Source organism: Callospermophilus lateralis, chromosome 3 (genome assembly GCF_048772815.1).
Source record: "Callospermophilus lateralis isolate mCalLat2 chromosome 3, mCalLat2.hap1, whole genome shotgun sequence".
In the NCBI taxonomy this organism is placed as follows: Eukaryota; Metazoa; Chordata; class Mammalia; order Rodentia; family Sciuridae; genus Callospermophilus; species Callospermophilus lateralis.
In genome coordinates this window covers 42,479,991-42,501,751 of record NC_135307.1, presented here as the reverse complement: position 1 = coordinate 42,501,751, position 21,761 = coordinate 42,479,991, and the positions used below count along the sequence as shown (strand labels likewise).

General features: G+C 33.8%; 1 protein-coding gene and 1 pseudogene across 2 annotated transcripts in view; one reads left to right on the top strand and one right to left on the bottom strand.

The window, feature by feature from the left end:
- Positions 1-21,761, bottom strand: part of Scfd1 (sec1 family domain containing 1) — a 90,454-nt gene that overhangs the window by 42,106 nt on the left and 26,587 nt on the right. For both annotated transcript variants that reach the window (XM_076850132.1, XM_076850133.1), the window contains 4 exons: positions 14,876-15,015; positions 11,090-11,180; positions 10,341-10,414; positions 9,584-9,665 (listed from right to left, as the gene is read on the bottom strand). In XM_076850132.1, the coding sequence (XP_076706247.1) occupies positions 9,584-9,665; positions 10,341-10,414; positions 11,090-11,180; positions 14,876-15,015 (387 nt within the window). The remainder of the gene's footprint in view (positions 1-9,583; positions 9,666-10,340; positions 10,415-11,089; positions 11,181-14,875; positions 15,016-21,761) is intronic.
- LOC143395179 (large ribosomal subunit protein uL10 pseudogene) lies at positions 12,901-13,953 on the top strand (annotated as a pseudogene).

The window sequence follows — 21,761 nt, the reverse complement described above, 5'->3', positions numbered from 1 at the left end:
AAGATGATTTTGCATGTGCTTAAAAAAATTTCCTGGGCTTCAGCAGCACCTAGTCCTATATTTATAATAAACACAAAAGATATATTAAAAGTATATTTGATGGATGAACCTGGAGAAAATCATGCTAAGTCAAATAAAACAGATATAGACAGACAAATATGTGGAATCTGAAAAAGTTGAATTTATAGAAATAGAAAGTGGAAAAGTAGGGCTGGGGTTGTGGCTCAGTGGCAGAGCGCTTACCTAGCATGCGTGAGGCACTGAGTTTGATCCTGAGCACCACATTAAAATTAAAAAAATATTATATATATATATATATATGAGACTTAAAAACAGCATACTTCAGGGACACAGCCATATCAATGTTTACAGCAGCACAACTCATAATAGCTAAATTGTGGAACCAACCTAGATGCCTTTCAATAGATGAATGGATAAAAAAAGTGGCATATATAAACAATGGAATATTACTCAGCAATAAAAGAGAATGAAATAATGGCATTTGCAGGGAAATGGATGTAGTTAGAGAAAATAATGCTAAGTGAAGTTAGCCAATCCCAAAGAACCAAATGCCAAATGTTTTCTTTGATATAAGGAGGCTGATTCATAGTGGGATAGGGAGAGGGAACTCTAGGGCAGAGGGGTTGGAGGGGAAGGGAGGGAGCATGGGGTAATTAATGATGGCTGAATGTGATGATCATTATTATCCAAAGTACATGCACAAAGACACGAATTGGAGTGAATATACTACGTATACAACCAGAGATATGAAAAATTGAACTCTATATATGTAATAAGAATTGTAATGCATTCTGTTGTTACATATATATATAAAAGACATAACAATCAAAAATATCTATGCCCCAAACAATGGAGCATCTGCATATATCAAACAAACGCTTCTCAATTTCAAGAAGAAAATAGATCACAACAAAATAAAACTGAGTGACTTTAACACACCTCTCTTACCACTGGATAGATCTTCCAAACAAAATGTTGCACTACATTTGTGTATGAAGAATTAAAATGCATTCTGCTGTCATGTACAACTAAGTAGAACAAATAAAAAATTAAAAAAACAAAAAACAAAAAACTTTAGTAATAAAGATGAATAATTTCTAGAGACCTAAAACGCAGCTTGTGGTTATTACTAACAATAATGCATTGTATACTTGAAATTTGATGAGAGTAGATCTTCAATCTTGTTACAAAAGAAATGCAACTACGAAAGGAGACATGTTAATTACCTTGATTGTGCTAAATCATTTCACAATCAAAACCTTATGTTGTACACCATAAATATATAATTTTTATTTTTCAGTTACAATTCAATAAAACTGGAAAAATTTTTGTTGAAAAAGTATATCTGTTTTATGAAAATTAATAAAACAACTGGAGTGACTGAACACATTAAATGAGCAATTAAACACATTAAGTGATCAGGTATTTTAATAAACAATTGAGGTTTCTTATTCCTATTTTCTTTTTTTTGGTATATGTGTGTTGTGCATGTATGTCATTTATAATGAATACAAAGAGTATACAAAAAACATATTTGATGGATGTAAATACATTTACTATATGGCAAAAAATCTTTTTTTTTTTTTTTGGTGTGGTGCTGGGGATTGAAACCATCAATAACCTCATGCATGCTAGGCATGCCCTCTTGTCGCTGAGCTACATCCTCAGCCCTCACTGATTGTTTGCATTTGAATTATTTTTAATCTTATGGTTACTCCAAAGGGATTATCAAAGAGCAAACCATTCTCATTATGTTTTTGCTGAATCTTTTTGAAGGAACTACAGTCTGGGATTTAAAAGCTCAAATTCAATCTATAGCAGATGATCTTAAGACAAGTATTAAGAATGTCTGAGATCCATTTCCTTTGTAGAATGGGGAAATACACACATACAAATATACATTGACATACAAATGCATACACACAAGTCTTGTTTTCCTTTAAAAGAAAAAAAAGTTCCTATTTTCAGCCAACAATTGTTTCTTTTTCTCTGAAGAACCCTCATTAATTTGTTTGCTTCCTTACTGAGTTTTGACATCTTTATTCCTTTGAATTTAACCTTTATGAATCAATTACTGGATCCTGCTACATGACAATGCTTCATTTCTACAATAGCCGGTGGCAAAGAAATAAAAAAAGCAAAAAGCTAGAGGAAGTTAATGCAAATCAAAACTATACTGAGATTCCATCTCACTTCAGTCAGAATGGCAATTATCAAGAATACAAGTACTAATAAAAAATGCTGGTGAGAATGTGAGGTAAAAAGGTACACTCAAACATTGCAGGTAAGATTGCAAATTGGTGGAACCATTATGGAAAGCAGTATGGAGATTCCTCAGAGTACTTGAAATGGAACGACCATTTGACCCAATTATCTCACTCCCAGGTTCACACCCAAAGGACTTAAAATCAGCATACTACAGCGACAAAGTCACATCATTGGTTATAGCAGCTTAACTCATAATAGCTAAACTATGGAACCAACATAGGTGCCCATCAACAGATGGATAAAGAAAATGTGGTATATATACACAATGGAATATTTTTCAGCCTTAAAGAAGAACGGAATTATGGCATTTGCTGGTAAATGGATAGAGCTGGAGAATATAATGCTAAGCAAAATAAGCCAATATCAAAGAATCAAAGGCAGAATGTTTTCTCTGATATGTGGATGCTAATTCACAAAAAGTGGGGTGGCTAGGGAAGAACAGAGGTACTTTGAATTAGAGATGACTGAAGTGAGGGTAAGGAGTATGGGAAGGAATGATAGAAGAATGAAACAGTCCTTATTACCCTATGTGCATATATGATTACACGATCTGTGTAACTCTACATCATGTACAACCAGAAGAATAAGAAGTTATACTCCATTTATGTATGATGTGTCAAAATGCATTCTACTATTACGTATAACTAATTAGAACAAATTAAAAAAGGTATTCTCCCCGTCCCCCCAAAAAAAGAAAGAAAGAAAAAAAAAGAAATTGATAAAGTGACTAAGAAGTTGAAGTACATTCCAGTCACTCAAGAGGTATCTTTTAGGGGCTGGGGTTGTGGCTCAGTGGTAAAGCACTTGCCTAGCATGTGTGAGGCCCTGGGTTTGAGTCTCAACACCACAAATAAATAAAATAAAAGCCCATTTACAACTAAAACAAACATATATTTTTTAAAAAGAGATATCTTTTATGCACTGGGAGTAAAGAAAACTTCAGGTTCTAATACTGACTAATCTTATTTGGGATAAGAAGCAAAGACACTGATAATTTGTCTACTAGGGACCCTCTGGTATAGAATACAGTTTATCTCTACCTTGAAGACACCAAGGTCATATAATTATTCACTTGCTATGTATAAAAGACAAGAAATTATTTTAAGACAGATCAGTACAAAATCAAGCCAGAGAAGTGTTTTTATTTCTAGTATAGCAAAAGACCTCTAATGTGATCAGGAGTAGTACTTATCAATCAGTTAATGTAAACACTAATAAAAAGGGATCTGTGTTGTGTATGTACATTTAAAAACATTGTCTTTAAGACCTAAATTATAGAACTATTTGTCTGTCACTAATATAGTCCAAGACCTTTTGAGTATAGAGTTTCATTGATTGAAATAGACACTGCAAAGCAATGAGACTGTATAGTATTTTTCAAGATTTTATAGATGACATTTTTACCCACAATCATTCCAAATAATACTTAAAATCACCACCTTTTCAGTCTTTCTAAAATGTGTAACTTGACGCAATCTTCTTTTCACACACTCACAATCGATATAAACAGACTGAAATTAAATACAAGTAACTCCTTGGTGAGCAAAAAGTCCAGCCCATAAGAATAAAAAATGAAATAAGAAGGAAGTATATTAACTATGAGTTGTCAGGAAGTCAATGTGGCCATCAGCTATTATATTTTATAGAGGAAAAAAAGGGCATCAGTTAATTTGGAAAATACACTAAGAATAAATCAGTTAAGAGATTCTTGAAAGGTTATTTTCCCCAAAGAAGAAAAAAGCAGAAATAAAGAAATAAAAAAAATTAATCCTTATAAGTAGGAACCCTAGCCTTATTCAGAATACAGACCTCATCACTTCATCAGATCATGTCTTTAGATGAACATCAGTCCCTCTCCACTTTCTCTAGTAAAACAGACACACAAACAAGAAAGACCTGGTAACAACCAAGCGCTGCTCGGCATAGCTTTTTAACAGTTTATTTTCTGCCAACTACATTAAGAAGAAACATAGAGATATCAGAGGTCTTCCTCTTAGGTGGGGGTATTTGCTTGCTTCTTTTCCTTTTCTTAGGAATCTGATGCTACAGAGTACTTAATTCAGTTTGACTTCTGATTTAGTAGGTGGGCTAAATCTCTAAATCCCAGAAGCCACTTTCCAAAAACCAGAACTTGGGAAAGTCACACATGCATTAGAAAGTACTACACCAAAGCAAAGGTGTAAAAACACAAAATACTCAAAACAAATGAGTACTCAACAATTTCCTCTTTATAGACCAAAGACATTAAAATTCTTAGAATATCGATAAATTTAAGTGAGAATATTTGCCAAACTCACAGCAAAGGTTTTTTTTGGTTTGTTTTTGGTATAGGCGATTAAACTCAGGGGTGCTTAATCACTGAGCCACATCCCCAGTCCCTTTTATTATTATCATTACTTTTTTAATGATCAGTGCTGGTTTATTTCTGAGTAAACACAGGGGTAGGTACAATACTTTGTTTTAAGACTTTGTATTTTAGTGCTTATATTCTGAGCAACTGTCTCACCTCAAAAAAACTGAGGGTGAGAGGTACACAGTAGTCATGGTTCCATAGGTACCTGTGATCTAATGTCCCAAAGATAGGTTTGTGTCAAACATGTCTTGAAAAGGGACACAGTTTAAATATTGTTGTCTTTATAAAAGCAGTTTATTACCATAGGATTTGAACTACTATGAGATCTCATAGAGAATCCAGAAATCCCCGATCTTTCACCATCTGGGCATTGATATCATCATGGAATTATGCCATGCAAACTGCTGTCATTTTCTGAACATAGGGATTTTCATCCTTCCAGCACTTGAGGGGTGGGGTTCACAAATATTCTATAATCTTGTCCACTGGATGCACCCCATGGTCCTACCTGCCAAGGCCCAAATCTTCTGGGACTGGGATCTCTACAATCCTTCAAAATCAGTTGACAGCCATGATGGCCATGTCTGACTAGCTCTTGGCATAGTTCATCAAGTAGAGATATACAAGTTTTTTCAGTTCCAAGATGTTAGTTCACTACATCTAGAAAGAGAGAGCTAACATCCTTCCCCACTGTTACAGCAGCAATCACTTTCTTCACAGCCTTCTTCCTCCTTTCTTTTTTGAGTTCAGCTTTTAATTCAAAGATTTCATCCTTTTTATTAGTTGTAAAAGTATTTGGAGTTAGTTATGATTTTGGATCTTTAGTGTACACCAGAGGCAAGGGCAGGGGTGGTGGTGTCAGCCAGAGACCACAGCTTGAGTGGTATTGTCACCTTTTATTTTTTTGAGACAGGTCCAGCTAAGTTGCTGAAGCTGTCTCCAAACTTTTGATCCTTCTGCCTCAGCCTCCTGAATGGCTGGAATTACATGTACCATTGTGTGGGGCTGGAGTGGTCTTAACTTTCTGCCAAAATACTGATTATGAAAGAACTACCAGAACTTCTCTAGAAATTAATTTCTTAAATTGATCAAAGGAAATGTAAGAAGCAGCTATATTCTAGATATCTCCAAAGAGATACATACAACTGCAATAAAGACAAATATCAAGAGAAATGCTCTGAGAACTTTGCATAAAAAGACATAATACTCTTAGTAATAAAAACACTGTTTAGGTGACTGTTTACAAAGACGTGAAGTTCAAATGGTCAAGAAATTCTGGTAAAAGAGTAAGGCATTATGGAGGAGTAATTCTTGATTAACATTATAGCCAGTGGTAGATGGCTACAGATTTGTGGTAGATTTGTACCACAGTAATGATACAAATAAATAAGCCAGTTAAAAGTAAATAAAAATTGGAAATGTAATAGTTATGGAAAACTACAAGAATAAATTTTATAACTGGCAGTAGTGAGAAATGAAAACAACGAAGTTTATGTGCTTGTTTTGACAAGGATGAGGAATTTAAAATGGTCAATATTAAATGAAGAATTGTCACAGAAGAAAATATTCCAATTTCCTATACTAATATAATAGCTTCTATGTATATGATTTACTAAATACAGCTATAATTTATATGTAAATATTTAAAATTAATAGCTCTTTAATATAAAATACCTCTTTTGATATTAATTGGGTTTCCTAAAACAACACAAGTAGGAATATTGTATGCTATACCTGACATTGTTTTCCCTCTATAAAGCAAATGTCCTTTATGGCAATTTCTGTAAATCAGATCCTGTTAAGAAAAGGGTATCTTTCTTGAGTTACAACAAAACAATGGTTGAAAAATATCTTAATTTTTATATAAAATGACTCATTATCTTGAATGGACAATCCATTTGTAGCATAAGTTGCTCTGCCAGAGAAAGAGCAGTCCTAGAAGAAACACTTTTTTTCATAGGACTAACAGTTCTTCAAGCAGAATTGTGCAGATAAGGTATGGTGTCATATTATACAGTCTTGGACAGGTGGCCTTTTTTAACACAAACTGATTCTGAAAAACTCACCTAAGATCATTAGTGTAAAATGGTAAATAATCACAAACAATTTCCTAAGTAAACTGTACTTTATAGAACACTGTACTTGCCTAGACAACTAGAGTACATGTCTTCTGCTTCTATGTTTATTTCCAGAACTTACCACTCCTCAGTCCATTCGACATTTAAAACATAAATCAGATCATCATTAACTTCCAATGACTTCCCACCATAATTACTAAGTTCCTACTTTTTTTTTCCCTCCATTTTCTATTACTCCTTCCTCAATAAAGAACATTATTCTTATTTCTAAGTTTTCAAATATATCAAATCTGTCTTAACGCCTTTGCATTTATTATTCCCTCTGGCTCTGAGATCTTCACTAACTGGCTCTATTTCATGATTCAGACTCAACTCAAATATCACATCATTAAAGGTGATTTCCTAATTACTTAATTCCAGAAAGACAGATCTCTCATAGTCATTCTCTATTGCCTCATATCACTCTTTTTGTTATTCTTACACCACCTAAAAGCAGAATTTATGCTGCTTTCTACTTTGTTTATTCTGCTTATTGTCACTATAACATAAGCTTCAAGAGAATGTTTTGTACTACTATTTGTCTTTAGGGTCCAAGACAATACACATGGTCAACAAATATGACTGAGTAAGTATATTACTTTAACCAAAATTTTCTGAAACCATAGGCTTTTATCCCTGCCCTATTTTAAAGAGTATGTTCATATATATTTGTGGAAGAATAATGTTTGTAAGGTTTCATGAATAAGATTAAACTGTACTTTTCATAGCAATTAGTCACTTGGGTCATACAACTTTATTTGGTATCAGGAGCTGAATCTGGCATTTTCTCTATTTTATAGCTGGGAGAACTGAAGTCAGAAGGTAAAATATAAGAATTAATAAACTGGGTTGGGGTTGTAGCTTAGTGGTAGAGTGCATGTCTTGCACATGTGAGGCCCGGGGTTTGATCCTCAGCACCACATAAAAATAAATAAAATTAAAGATACTGTGTCCATATACAACTAAAAAAATATTTAAAAAAAAGAATTAATAAATTTTTGATAATGGAAAAACAAAACAAAAAATCCATTAAACCAAAGAAAATCTAGAGAACAGCTTAAGTATCAAAGTGCTCACAAGTCCATTAACAACTTCCTAAAATTTGTTAATTGTTTATTTGCACCCAGTACTTAACACAGTGCCTGGCACACAGGAAATACTCAAAAATATTTGTTAAATGGATCATAGGGCCCTAATTATATAATCATAGTAAAATAGATGTAAACTAGACCCTATTTCTATTTTTTTAGGGCAGCAAAGTTTTACTTTCTGCATTAGATTCAGTCTTCCTATATAGCCTTGTAAGCAAAACCTTTTTCTCCTATAGAAGAAAATTCTCAATAAGAGTTGTTTTATTTTATCTGGTTTTATATAGCATGTTCTCTTTCTAATAGACAATGATCTCAAGTAAACATATTGGAACAGCTTTTTGCCATTTTACAGAAGTATTACATATGGAACTGAAAACATTAGCACAATTATACACTATTCAGACTACACAATTTTATTTCTATTCCTGTATGTATATGAAAAATATCAAGCATCAATATCAAGATATGGAGCAAAAGCTGGGTGTGGTGGTGCATGCCTATAATCCCAGCAGCTCGGGAGGCTGAGGTAGGAAGCTTGCGAGTTCAAAGTCATCCTCAGCAATGGTAAGGTATTAAAATTAAAAAACTCAGTGAGACCCTGTCTCTAATAAAATACAAAAAAGGGCTGGGGATGTGGCTAAGTGCTTGAGTGCCCCTGAGTTCAATCCCTGATGCCCCTTTCCCCTGCAAAAAAAAAAAAAAAGATGTGGAGCAAAGAAAATATTAGGCTGTCAGCTTAATAGAAATTATTCAGGTTTAAAAATCTATGCTGCACAATGTTCATTATCTATCTATATGAATTCCTTTCCAATGTTCTATGAGTTTTAAAGTCATTAAAAAAATAAAACATTTAAATCCTGCATAAATCAAGATAGTATCAACTTTGATAGGTCCAATTATATTCATCTTTTTAAGCAGTTTCAAATAAATCATATTAAAGAAATTTTGAAGTTAGTATAGTAAAAACCAAGTCTTAGCACAGTCGATTTGCCATTGAAATTCAGCTCCATGTCTAGAGAAAAAAGTGACAGTAGAATACTAATGGACTTATTAAGTAAGCTGACAAGTGGTAATTATGAATAAGGTAATGAGAAAAAGAACTATGATAACAATGTTTCGAAGCTCCAATTTATTTGTTTTAAAATAAATCACCTCTAATGAGAGAAAATAAGAAGCTTTAATGTTGAAAGATTCATCTAAAATCCCAACTCATATAAAATGATATGTGTTTTATTTTATTAAATTTTTTTGTAGTTGTAGATGGACACTATGTCTTTATTTTATTTGTTTATTTTTATGTGGTGCTGAGGATTGAACTTAGTACCTCACATATGCAAGGCAAGTGCTCTGCCACTGAGCCACAGCCCCAGTCCCTGATATGTATTTTAGATAGTACTATAGCAAAAAAGATTTCTAAATCTTCTTTACTATTAATTATTAATGGCGTAAGATGTTCAGAGACAGTATTAAGGAAGTGCAACATAACAGAAATATCACAGATCCTAATTTCTATTTATTAAAATGATTTTCTTGGGCATATCATTTATTTTTCTGGGTTTTTAAGTTTCCTTATTTACAAACAAAACAAAACAAAATACTGCTACCTTCTAGAATTATACTTTATAGTGTTACTGTCAGGGATAAATGAGGATGAATATGAAAGCATCTTACAAAGTATAATTATAAACTTTATGCAAATACAAGTCATACTGTGAGGGGAAAGTTAAATTTACCTTTATATGTTCTAAAACAGCAGTAGCAACATTTGTATGAAGATCAATAAGTCTTTTTTTTTCAAGGAGTTCTGGCAGAGAACTACAAGTACCAAAAAATGGAAAATTAACCATAAAATTTTCTAAGAAAATGATATAGTCTCTAATAAAACCCATGCCTGTTTTTTCCTCCAAGGAAAATCAGAACACTGAAATAGTGACAAAATGACAAATTAAATTATCAACTGAATTTAATCTCCAGGCTAGAACACATACAGAATGCATTACTTTAATATAGCTGAAATGCTTCTCATTTAAAAATAATCTAGGTCCCAAATATCATTATTTCTACCATTTCACTTTCTGCTTCTAAAGTTTTGACTAAAATTAATGGAAACACACTTTTACCTATATTTCTAAAACATAAAATCCTCTTCTTCTTGACGGCATTTAAAGTAATAAAAATTCCTGAACCTTCAATTAAGAAAACTGGCTACAACAGTAAAATTAACAACAATTTGCCCTACTTTCTCGTTAATACTGTTTTCTTAGTAAAATTATCCCCATCTCATATTTCTAATTGGTGAAAGAAGCAAATGTTTTGCTCTAAGTTGGAACTGAAATCAGCTTAAACATGTTAAAAACATAATTTAGTTCTTTTAGCTTACAGGTGTATTTGCTTTCACCTACTATTTCCTGTTATTAAAAATATTAATCATTTATAACCTCCCAAATAAATTTAATAACAGAAAGACACTGAAGAGGATATACTGCATACCTAACCGCTGATGTTAGCTTAGCAGTATTGTCAGAAAGCATACTTATGGCTCCTTCATCTTCCCCTTCTAGTCCCTGAGAAGGGAAAAAAAAAATTTTTTTAGTAAAACTATTCAAAATCTCCAGGCTCAAGCATAAAAATCAACACATTCCTAAGATTACTGACAAACAATAAAATTTAGGTTACCTAGGATAACTATTCTTCTCTTCTAGGATAACACAGAAGCACATGTGTTTCTGACAGTCACAGAAAATTTCTAGTTACCACCAGTTTAATAAATGGTTGACTAAGTAAATTTATGGTCAGCAAGGAAGCATGTCCAGAGAAGTAAATTATGGATCAGCAAGAAAGCAAGTCTATAGAGACTTGCCAGCAATCACACAGTACACACAGTATAAAGAGTATGGTTGAAATTTGAAGCTGGATTGAAGTATGGTAGATTGAGGAATACTGAAAGATATGTCTCTAAAGTCACATTATATATTTTTTTCATATCATAACTTCATATTATTCTTTAAACAACTAGCACTCTACCAACTGAACTATATCCCCAGCTCCTTTTAAAACAAATTTTGATCTCAATATTAGGTTTCTTTTTGAAAAAAACTGCTTAAATAAGTTGAAAATAATTTCCTGTTATTAAAGCAATAAATTGCCTTGAACTTTAGAGAAAAAAAAAGCAAACCTCTTTATCCTTTTAGATGTCCTTCCTCTTCCCTATAATACTTAGAAAGCAAAGAAGATCTTACCATAATGCTTTTAAGACGTTTGACCTCATCTTCTTGTGCTCTATAATATTCTAGTTCTTGCTGAACGGATTCTGCAACTTCTGGGAATGGACTAAAACAATATGTACAAGAGAAACTATGACACTGAAAGACTGATTTTTGTGTGGATTCTGAAATATATACAATGAATATTTATTATTATTTTAAATGGACTCATATGTATTTGAATATATTTTATATATAACACGGGCAGAGAATGTTCAACACAAATAAAACTATATATGTAATCTTTATGATAAATGGGGCACTTAGGTGCATAACCTATAATCTCAGGGACTTGAGAGACTGAGTAGGATGATAGAAAATTTAGAGGTCAGACTGGGAGACTTAGAGAAACAAACCCTGCCTCAGAATAAAGAAAAACACAAAACAAAGAAGGGCTGGGGAATGTAATTAGTTCAGTGGTATAACACCACTGTAGAAAGCCTTGTACTATAAAATGTATATCATAATACTTATAAATCTAAACAAATATAAAATTTACTTCTATTCTTTTCAATAGTGAGATTGCATTTTCCCTTCACTTATACACTATTAGAACAAAAATAAACACCTTTGTAACTCAGTACTTTTAACATCCTTAATGGTAAAAATAGTACTTGAATCATAGTTTTGGTGGACCCAAAGCCTGTTATTGTCCTCCAGGGAAGTGATGTTCAGCAATAATTTACATAGACTTCAAAACATATGTTGAGGATAAAATGATTCTTAAAATGAGTATTTTTCATCTATAGCTTTAAGGAAGGCAAGAGCCTTTTCTCCTTTAAGAAAAGGTTATATCTTATTAGCAATGAAATAAAAACCTTGCCTCCCTTCCTTAACCCTGACAACTGAAATATCTCACTAATGATCAGTACATTTCGTCCAATGTAGACTGGCAGAAAAGATGAGTCTGGAAAAGATTCAGAACATAGTCCAATTTTACCTGACAACCATAGGCCCTTACCCAGCTCCAGTGGTCTTTGTTGGCAAAAACAGCATTAAGGCCTTGGCACTCTAGTGTAGAGTCAGAAGTTTTTGATCTAATTATAATGAAAACTACTTTTAGGAAAGCTCTCACCCTTTCTCATTTGTAAAATGTACTGGGTGAAATCCATGATCCTCAAAATCTCTCATATTTTCAGATCTCAGAGATAATGAAGAATAGTAGCTGCTTACATTTATTGAGTGCTTACTGTGTATCAAATGCTCTGTCAAGTACTTATCTCTGTTATTTTATTTAATCATAACCAGTTTGTTGGGTGGTTATCATTAATAGTTAAGACGAGGCACTTTGGGATCTGTCAGAACTGAGTTCTACCCTAGACTTTACCAATTTCTTTATATTCACTATCTCAATCTTCTTAAAAATCTTCTGAGATATTGGAGCAAAAGGTAGAATTATCATCTCTCTATTTTACTGATAAGAAAATAAAGCTCAGAGAGGTTGTCATATATTTAATTCTATGCCATCTCCCAGTGTCTTTGTGTTCACATTTGTATTGCAGTACAATTTTCAGGGCAAAAGGGGTATTGTTACTTGAAAACATAAAGTTCCTACTATTCAAATCATCTTTTAATTTGTTCCTAAACATATAATGTAAAAAATATTCAAAATCTCCCTATTTGAATTAAGGGATCTTTTCTCTTAAGTGCTTCTCTATTAGGAAATGTCAACTTCAAAATATTTTGTATCCTCCACAAAAAAATGCCTCTCTAATGAAATGTAATGCTTTGTACTTTAGCATTCTTGAAGGAATATAAACTATAAAATTTCAGCCTTTTCTTGCCAGGCGTCCTCGTGAGAGTGACATCGTCTTTAAACCCTGCGTGGCAATCCCTGACGCACCGTTGTGATGCCCAGGGAAGACAGGGCGACCTTGAAGTCCAACTACTTCCTTAAGATCATCCAACTTTTGGATGACTATCCAAAGTGCTTCATTGTGGAGCAGACAATGTGGGCTCCAAGCAGATGCAGCAGATCCGAATGTCCCTCCGGAGGAAGGCTGTGGTGCTGATGGGCAAAAACACTATGATGCACAAGGCCATTCGAGGGCATCTGGAAAACAATTTTCTAGAGAAATTATTGCCTCATATCAGGGGGAATGTGGGCTTTGTGTTCACCAAGGAGGACCTCACTGAGATCAGGGACATGCTGCTGGCCAATAAGGTTCCAGCTGCTGCCCGTGCTGGTGCCATTGCACCATGTGAAGTCACCGTACCAGCCCAGAACACTGGTCTGGGGCCCGAGAAGACTTCCTTCTTCCAGGCTTTGGGCATTACCACTAAAATCTCTAGGGGCACCATTGAAATCCTGAGTGATGTGCAGCTGATAAAGACTGGAGACAAAGTGGGAGCCAGCGAAGCTACTCTGCTGAACATGCTGAACATATCCCCCTTCTCCTTTGGGCTGATCATTCAGCAAGTATTTGACAATGGCAGCATCTACAACCCTGAAGTGCTTGACATCACAGAGGAGACTCTGCATTTTCGCTTCCTGGAAGGTGTCCGCAATGTTGCTAGTGTTTGTCTGCAGATTGGTTATCCAACTGTTGCATTAGTACCCCATTCTATCATCAATGGGTACAAGAGGGTCCTGGCTTTGTCTGTGGAGACTGAGTACACCTTCCCACTTGCTGAGAAGGTCAAGACCTTCTTGGCTGATCCATCTGCATTTGTGGCTGCTGCCTCAGTGGCTGCTGCTACTACTGCTGCTCCTGCTGCTGCTGCGGCCCCAGCCAAGGTTGAAGCCAAGGAAGAGTCGGAGGAGTTGGATGAGGATATGGGATTTGGTCTCTTTGACTAATCACCAAAAAGCAACAACTCAGCTTTATATGCAAAACAAAGAAATAAAGGCTAACTTCTTAAGTTTCTGAACTCTTAAACTATGAAATTTCAAAGGAAAGAAATTATTTAAAGTAAAACACCTAAAACTGCCATAGCCAGAAAGACAATTTCTTTTCTCTGAAGATTTCTATTATAGCAATATGATTTTCCAGTTGTGTTTTTTTGGATACTAGGAATTGAACCTAGGGGTGCTTAACCTCTGAGCCACATGCCCAGGCTTTCTTCTTTTTTAGTTTTTAATTTTAATTTTTTTTTGGTACTGTGGATTAAATTCATGGGCACTTGACCACTGAGCCACATCCTCAGCCCTATTTTGTATTTTATTTAGAGACAGGGTCTTGATTAGTTGCTTAGTGCCTTTGCTTTTGTTGAGGCTGGCTTTGAACTCATGATCTTCCTGCCTCAGCCTCCCAATCTGCTGGGATTACAGGTGTGTGCCACCACACCAAACTTGTAGTTGTTTTTTACAAAGCTGTAAATATTTAAACACACACACACACAGAGCCACTGCATGTTGAACCACATCTACATCTCTTCAAATGTAAATATAAAACAAGGCCCAAAAGAATAGCTATACTGAGTTGTAGATAGATCTATATTTACATAGATATATTAAAAACTAAAAATAACAAATAATATATTTACATAATTGTTGACAAATAGCTTTCTTCTATTAATCTGAGGAATGTTCAAAATCATATGGGATAAGCTTAGTGAAAAGAGAAGTAGTCCCTACAAAACAATAGCTAACAAAAAACAGGAATGGGGAAGAATCAAGGATATTAATTATAGCTTCTGCTCATTATGTGAATGAACCATTATGACCCTTTGGATATTTTTCTCAAATTCAACTGGCTAGATGACATCTTAATTTCTCTTTAAGTGGTAAATCTTTTACTTATTGATATTTCTCTTATTTACCTTCCTTTATGTTTCTGCCAAAATTTATCAACTGGAGTTAAATCATAAGATTTCTTGTTTTTTCTCTTTGGTCTAGCACCAGCTGGAGAGTTTTCCACTCCTGTAGATTCTTCCAAATTCACTCTGTTTAAGTGGAAATCCTAGGGAAAAGTAATACTGTATTAAATAACTATTTTCTGAGTTTAACAGCCATAACATTTCCCACAACAAGGAAAATAAAACATAGATTCTTGCTGCCCTTGCTAATACTTACAAGGATAAAATACAGATCTGATTTAAAAGACATCCTTCCAAACTTTTGTTATATTCAAATGCACTTTTCATTATGAATTTTAATGGAAGTAGTAGATGCATGTGATTAAAATTTCAAATATAAAGAGAAAAATCATGTTAAGGTTCTATGTATCCTTCTAAAAATATTTATGCATTTGGATAGCTCTTAGGTTTACTTTAAAATGGGATTATAACATACATATATAATTTGCCCCTTTTTTCCCCATTTAATATATTTTAGAGCTCTGTAGGTATAGCTATTTTATCTTTACCATGACTACACAAATTAGTCCAATGATTGGCTCTATCAATTTACTTGAACAGGCCTCTTGATGCTTGGTTGTTTCCAGTAAAAAACCTTCTTAACAATAACTTTAAAACTCTTGTAGAATCTTAGTATTCTGATGTTTCTTGACTGATTAAATTTAAAAATTAAGGTAGAATCTATAATAATAATAATAATAATAACAAAATAATAGCATTCCGGGCTAGGGTTGTGGCTTAGCAGTAGCAGTAGAGCACTCGCCTAGCACATGCAAGGCCCTGGGTTCGATCCTCAGCACCACATAAAAATAAATAAATAAAAAAGGTATTATGTCCAATACAACTAAAAAAATATAAATATTAAAAAAATAATAATAGCATTCCCTTTCACATATATTCTAACAGTCAGTCAGATCAGTCGTTGGTAAGGTTTTCTGCTTGGGACTAATTTCACTTAATGTGTGGCTTGATTTTTTCCCCCTTTCTCAAAAAACAAACATAAAGTAGACAAAAATAAAAGTAATTATATTCTCTATTCCTTCATCCCCTTCTTCATTCCCTTCCTGCAGTATTTTATGGGTCAACTCTATTCAAGAATGTGAGTTAAAGAGATAAAACATGGCTATAAACAAGTGAGTAAAAGAATAATACGCAATAAAGAAACTATGTGGAGAAATGTGATATAATTATCTTAGTTCTAAGGTATTATATATATTAATGATTATTCTAAGTCTTGGCAACTTAAATATATTGAATACAATTTAATCTCCTCTAATAAAATAAGGTTCAATACTGACTCTAGATACTTTGAGTATACTCTGAAACTTTCTCAAATCTTTTACAACAGCTTATTTCCTCCAAGCTTTCCCCTTTGACATAAAAAAGAATGAAATATGAAGATGTCTAACTGCCACAGTGAAGTAACACATCTATTTTCTATCAAATAAATTATAAGAACAATGAGGCAGCCTTTGCATATATGTGTGAAATCCATTAAAGAGAAAAATCTCTAAAGATCAGGTACCTTTTATGTGCAAGGCACTATTCTCAGCACTTTGTATAAGTTATCTGATCCTCACAATATCCCTCAGAAAGAATAAAATTTCCATTTCAAAAATGAAAAAAAAACCTAAAGCATAGAGGAAGAAATTTATTTCCCAGGTTATGCAGAAATATGTGGGAAAAACAACATTAAAACCTAGGTAGAGTGATTTTAGAGGGCTGCTTTATTAGAAAGAGCAACACTACTTGGAATCAGATTCCTTCACTAGAAATCCTTGCAGGGTAGAATCTGGGTAGCCTTAGGTGGTATAAATTGGCTTTTAAAGACTAGAGAGTTGCAAAAAATGGTTGGGATGACAAAAAAAGAGTATATCATGTTATATTTCAACCTGTTATTATTGTCTTTCCTATAGATTTTTCATGTTATCACAGGTCAAGAACATCAGTGATCTTTTAAAATTCCTCTCAGTTTCCCATCCCACTGTCCAATCTTTAATTTGCACAGCAAATTAACCAATATAGGAAGAACGTAAAAATAGCATAACTGTGGGAAAACACTTTAAACAATATGAAAAATAAATGGATATTACAGTACATCTACAAATAAGCCCAGCTTTTAAAAAAATATGTAAGGAAACAAAAGATACAAAAGGGAAACATCTTTAAATGGTTAAGTTATACTAAGAATTTCTAGTAGGAAATTGAAGTATAATTTCCATGGTGATGACACAGTTCATTCAACATAGAAGTAACTAGTTAGTAAAATTATTGCTCTAAAAATAGGAGAGCATATTATTACATAAGTATTGACCGAATACTTAAAACACAAAATAATAAAGGAATAAAAGATGTTAAGAGTTCTAAGAAATAACATAATAGCAAGAACATTTCCACTGTTTGCATAATAGCAAGGCAAAAAAGGAAAAGTAATTTCCAACTTCAAAATTGGGAAACTAGTACATCCTGTGCTGTACTTAATCACGTTAACACAACTGAACATTTATGCACAAATAAGATAGCAGAATTGGTTGGAATGGAAGAATCTAATCTGTTCCTTCTGATAGCAACATCTACCTGACTTAAAAGACTAAACAATATTGCCTAAAATCCCAGATAAAAATAAATTCCATCAGAGCCAGGCACAGTGGCAAATGCCTGTAATCCCAGCAGCTTGGTAGGCTGAAGTAAGAGAATCCCAAGGTCAAAGCCAGCCTCAACAACCTAGTGAGGCCCTAAGCAACTCAGTGAGATCCTGTCTTTAAATAAAATACAAAATAGGGCTGGGGATGTGGTTCACTGATTGAGTGCCTCTGAGTTCAATCCCGTGTAATACCAACCCCTCAACAAAAAAAGGGCAGGAAATGTGGCTCAGCAGATAAGCACCTGGGGGTTTAATCCCCAGTACTAATAAGTAAAGAAAGTAAGTAAATAGTACATACTTTTCTCACTTAGATAAAAATTTAATCCAAGCTATATGGAGATATAATAAAATGTTCCCATTTAAAAAAAATAAATGCAATCAAAGATATCTTCTGGCCTTTTACCCAGCCTACATCCCTTCTGTATAAACTGCCTATCCACAAATACTTCTAGGTAAATATTTAAAACTAAGCTACCACAGTAGCTGCCCATGAGGTTTTATAGTAATAAAGATTAGTAGATAAAAAGAACATCAACCATGGACCCAAAGCATCAACCTATACTATGGCATTACAATTACACATCTTTAAGAGAATGGGTGTTGATTTTCTGATAATCTTTTAAAAATAAATATTTATTTGGAAACAAATTCCTGTTTTATTGAGTGGCAAAAATATATATTTTATTAAACTACCTATATATTTAAGTATAAATTCTGATTTAATGTTTCAAATAGCAAGAGTTAGCAGAAGACAAAAAGATATAAAAAGAAATTGCAAGCTTTGAAAAGACAAGATACTTAGATGAAATATCCACCCCTCTGACTAAGGGTAATTAGTACTCTTTGCAGTTAACAATCAAATCCACCCCTCCCACAACCAACATATAGTAAAAAAGAAATCACTATTTTCTAATTGTTAATTTTACTTTTTATGTCCTGTTAAGGAAAGGGGCATTGCAAAGCTTTTCATCAGAAGGATGTACTTCCTATTTTAAGTGAAAATAATCATCTTTCTTTGATTATTTCATTGGTACACAGAGGAAAGATGTCTAAATTTTCGATGTTGATTTTGGGGTCCAATATATAAATAATTATCAATGGTCCAGATTTCTATACAAAGATATACATATTTTAAAGATCTTTATTTTTTAGTTGTAGTCGAATACAATATAATTAATTAATTAATTAATTATTATGTGGTGCTGAGGATCGAACCCAGGGCCTCTCCTGTGCTAGGTGAGCGCTCTACCGCTGAGCCACAACCCCAACCCCTCTAGACAAAGATAAATAAAGCAAACTACAACATTTAAGTTAACATTTTCTATCTAGAACTTCTACTCCATCCTGTGGAGGCAAAGGGTATGATTATTAGGAATTTTAAGAGCACTGAAGAAACTTTAAAAAGTAGTGGTTTTTAAACAACATGGTTATTGTTCACATATAGAAAGTGCTTTAAAATTAATGAACAGAATTAGGTCACTGTAAGTTGTGCATTTATTATAACCAAACTCTTCAAAGACTGATAACTTTTTACTATGTGAAGATTAAAACAAAAACAACCCTTGTTGTCTTCTTTCATCATTTTTTATTTATAGAAAAAATTTTGATTTTAAAGATTAGGAAATAAAAGTTAGTATATTGGCCAATTTAAAACCTCTTAATACTCCTCATTATTCTCATTTCATTCTGGAACAGTGAAACCTCATCAAGGACCTGAATTAGTTAGCAGTGTTCAGTATTGGGAATCTCTGCCCTAAGTTACGTATCCCAGTTTTCTCTTCTGACAGAAGACTCAGCATATTTCTTTACACTGAAATTATTTGTACCTGTGTCTCATCTCCTGTACTCACGGCATCTTACGTTTTAACTTCCTCCATGAAGGAAGTCAAGAAGGTGTCAGGAACCTTTCAAGTTCAGGAATTTGAAATGATTCCTAAACACCTCGGTGATCTGGATAATTTCTATTTCACAACCATCAAGAGTGAAGAGGTGACCTCTAATCTGTACACTCTCACTAGGACCCTCACCTCTTGCTCCTACTCAATAGTCACAGCTCCACAAACCAGTATGGTTGGAGACCATTAATACTTTCTCACTAAGCCTATTAACTCCTTAGCCCCTGACACCCTCATATCTCATCTCCCATTCTCACCCAACTCTAAAAATTCTTTTGTTATAACTTCTGAAACTCACACTCAGTCACCAACAAAACCTCCCATTTTGAACACCCCCTGCCAACTTATGTACTTTTTTTGCTCTAACTGAATACCAAATAGCTAGTTAGCCCTTTTAGACTTTTGAGAAGATACTTTTTCTTTTGTTCGTTTTTAAACCTCTTACTCGCAGCTCATATCACTGGTCTTAGGATTGGATTAGATATTTTCCTTGCTACTCCAATATCCTTTACTTACTCTCTTCTCTAAAACAACTCTAGTTTTGAAACTCTGTAATAGTGGTTCTCAATCAGGGACAAAATTGTTCCTTCTAGGACCCCCCCATCCCCAGGAATGTTTAGCAATGTGTGAAGACACTTTGGCTCACAACTTAGGGAATGCTATTGGCGCTATTATAGAGGATTGAGGCCAGGGTTGATGCTAAACATTCTACAATGTATGGGATAGCCCCCACAACAAAGAATGATCAGGTCCAAAACCAAGGTTGAGAAATCCTGGTTTACATTACTCACCACTGCCACCTGCAGTACATTTGCATCTCCTGCTTCATTAACTTTTTTAAAAAATTGTAAACCATTTTTTATTGGCTCTTTTTAGTTGTACATAATATTAGGATTCATTTTGACGTAATTATAAAAGCATGGGATATAATTTACTTTAATTCAGTTCCTCTTTGATTATTCTCATTGGTACACAAATGTCTTTCAGTTAAAAACCTTTTCTAAACTCAAATTTCCCATCCAGCAATCACTGCCTTTCTCAGCTGTCCTATACAGGGGAAAAAAAAATCTTTAAAGGTTTTAAAATGTTTCTCCTTCCAATTTCTTTTTAAGTCACTTTGGTCATTGTTTTGCCCTGCACTGTGGGATACCCAAGTCACCAAATGACCCTAACACTGTTGCACGCAATGGTGACTTCTTAGCCATCAGATCTTATACCCCCTTCCATTTCTTTTCCATCCAATAAAAACATTTTTCCATTTGCAAAGGTCAAATTTGAAGTCAACTTTGAGGTCTTTCTCTTAGATTTCACATTCAACTCACTGACAATTCTATACTTTATAGTCATCAGATAATCATAATCTTACCATCTCCATCCTGCTGAAAGCCACCATCATTTCTTTCTTAAATAATTCCAATAGCCTCCATCTTAAAATATATACTAGATATCACTTTTACTCAAAATGGTGGCTGCTTCTATTCTCTGTTAAATTAAAAGTCAACATCTTTAAGATGTCTTGTGTTATACAGTCTCCTGTGTCCTATTTAACCTTATTTCTTACTTTAGTGCAGCCACCTACCTGCCTTCCCATCTTTCAAACGTATTTGGAGCTCTTCTGCCTAGATTGTTCTTTTCCTAAATAGCTGTATAATCATATAGCCCTTACCTCCTTTAGATCTTTTTTCAAATATCATTTCCTCAGAGAGATCTTCCCTATTTAAAAATTTCAATCCTATTCACCATCATCTACTTTATTCTCCTCCAAGCTCTTTCCGCCTTCTGAAATGTTTATTTTACTTCTTATCTCTTACTAGAATGTAAGCTCCAGAAAGAGGAATACTTGTGTCTTTGTTATTGCTGTAATCAGGATCTAAAATGTCTGTTAAAGAGTAGGCACTCAATTACAGGTTAAATTGAATCAGTCTTAATCAACCTCTTACTTTACATACTACCACCAGCTTCTACGTCTTATTTGGGGTTTAATTTGGTAGTTCTCCTGATTCTTCCCACCCTCTCTACTGAGTTGGTGTTTCTTTGGCATTCTATAGTCATGGCATAGGATTCTAGGACCAAGAATTATGTAGAATAGCCAATTTCTGCCAGTAATTTTAAAGCTGATTTATTGAAACAAACCCTTTAGAGCAATATCTAGATTTCAAAGAAATGAACTGTTAAGCCAAATCATCTACTACATATCTTTCATTTCCTGTTTATGTGGCATTCCAGGCAATCTTTTTAAAATGATACTGTTATATACTATAATCCATAAAGGCCTGGGCTAGGAGTTAGTAAACTAGAGTGCTGATACTAG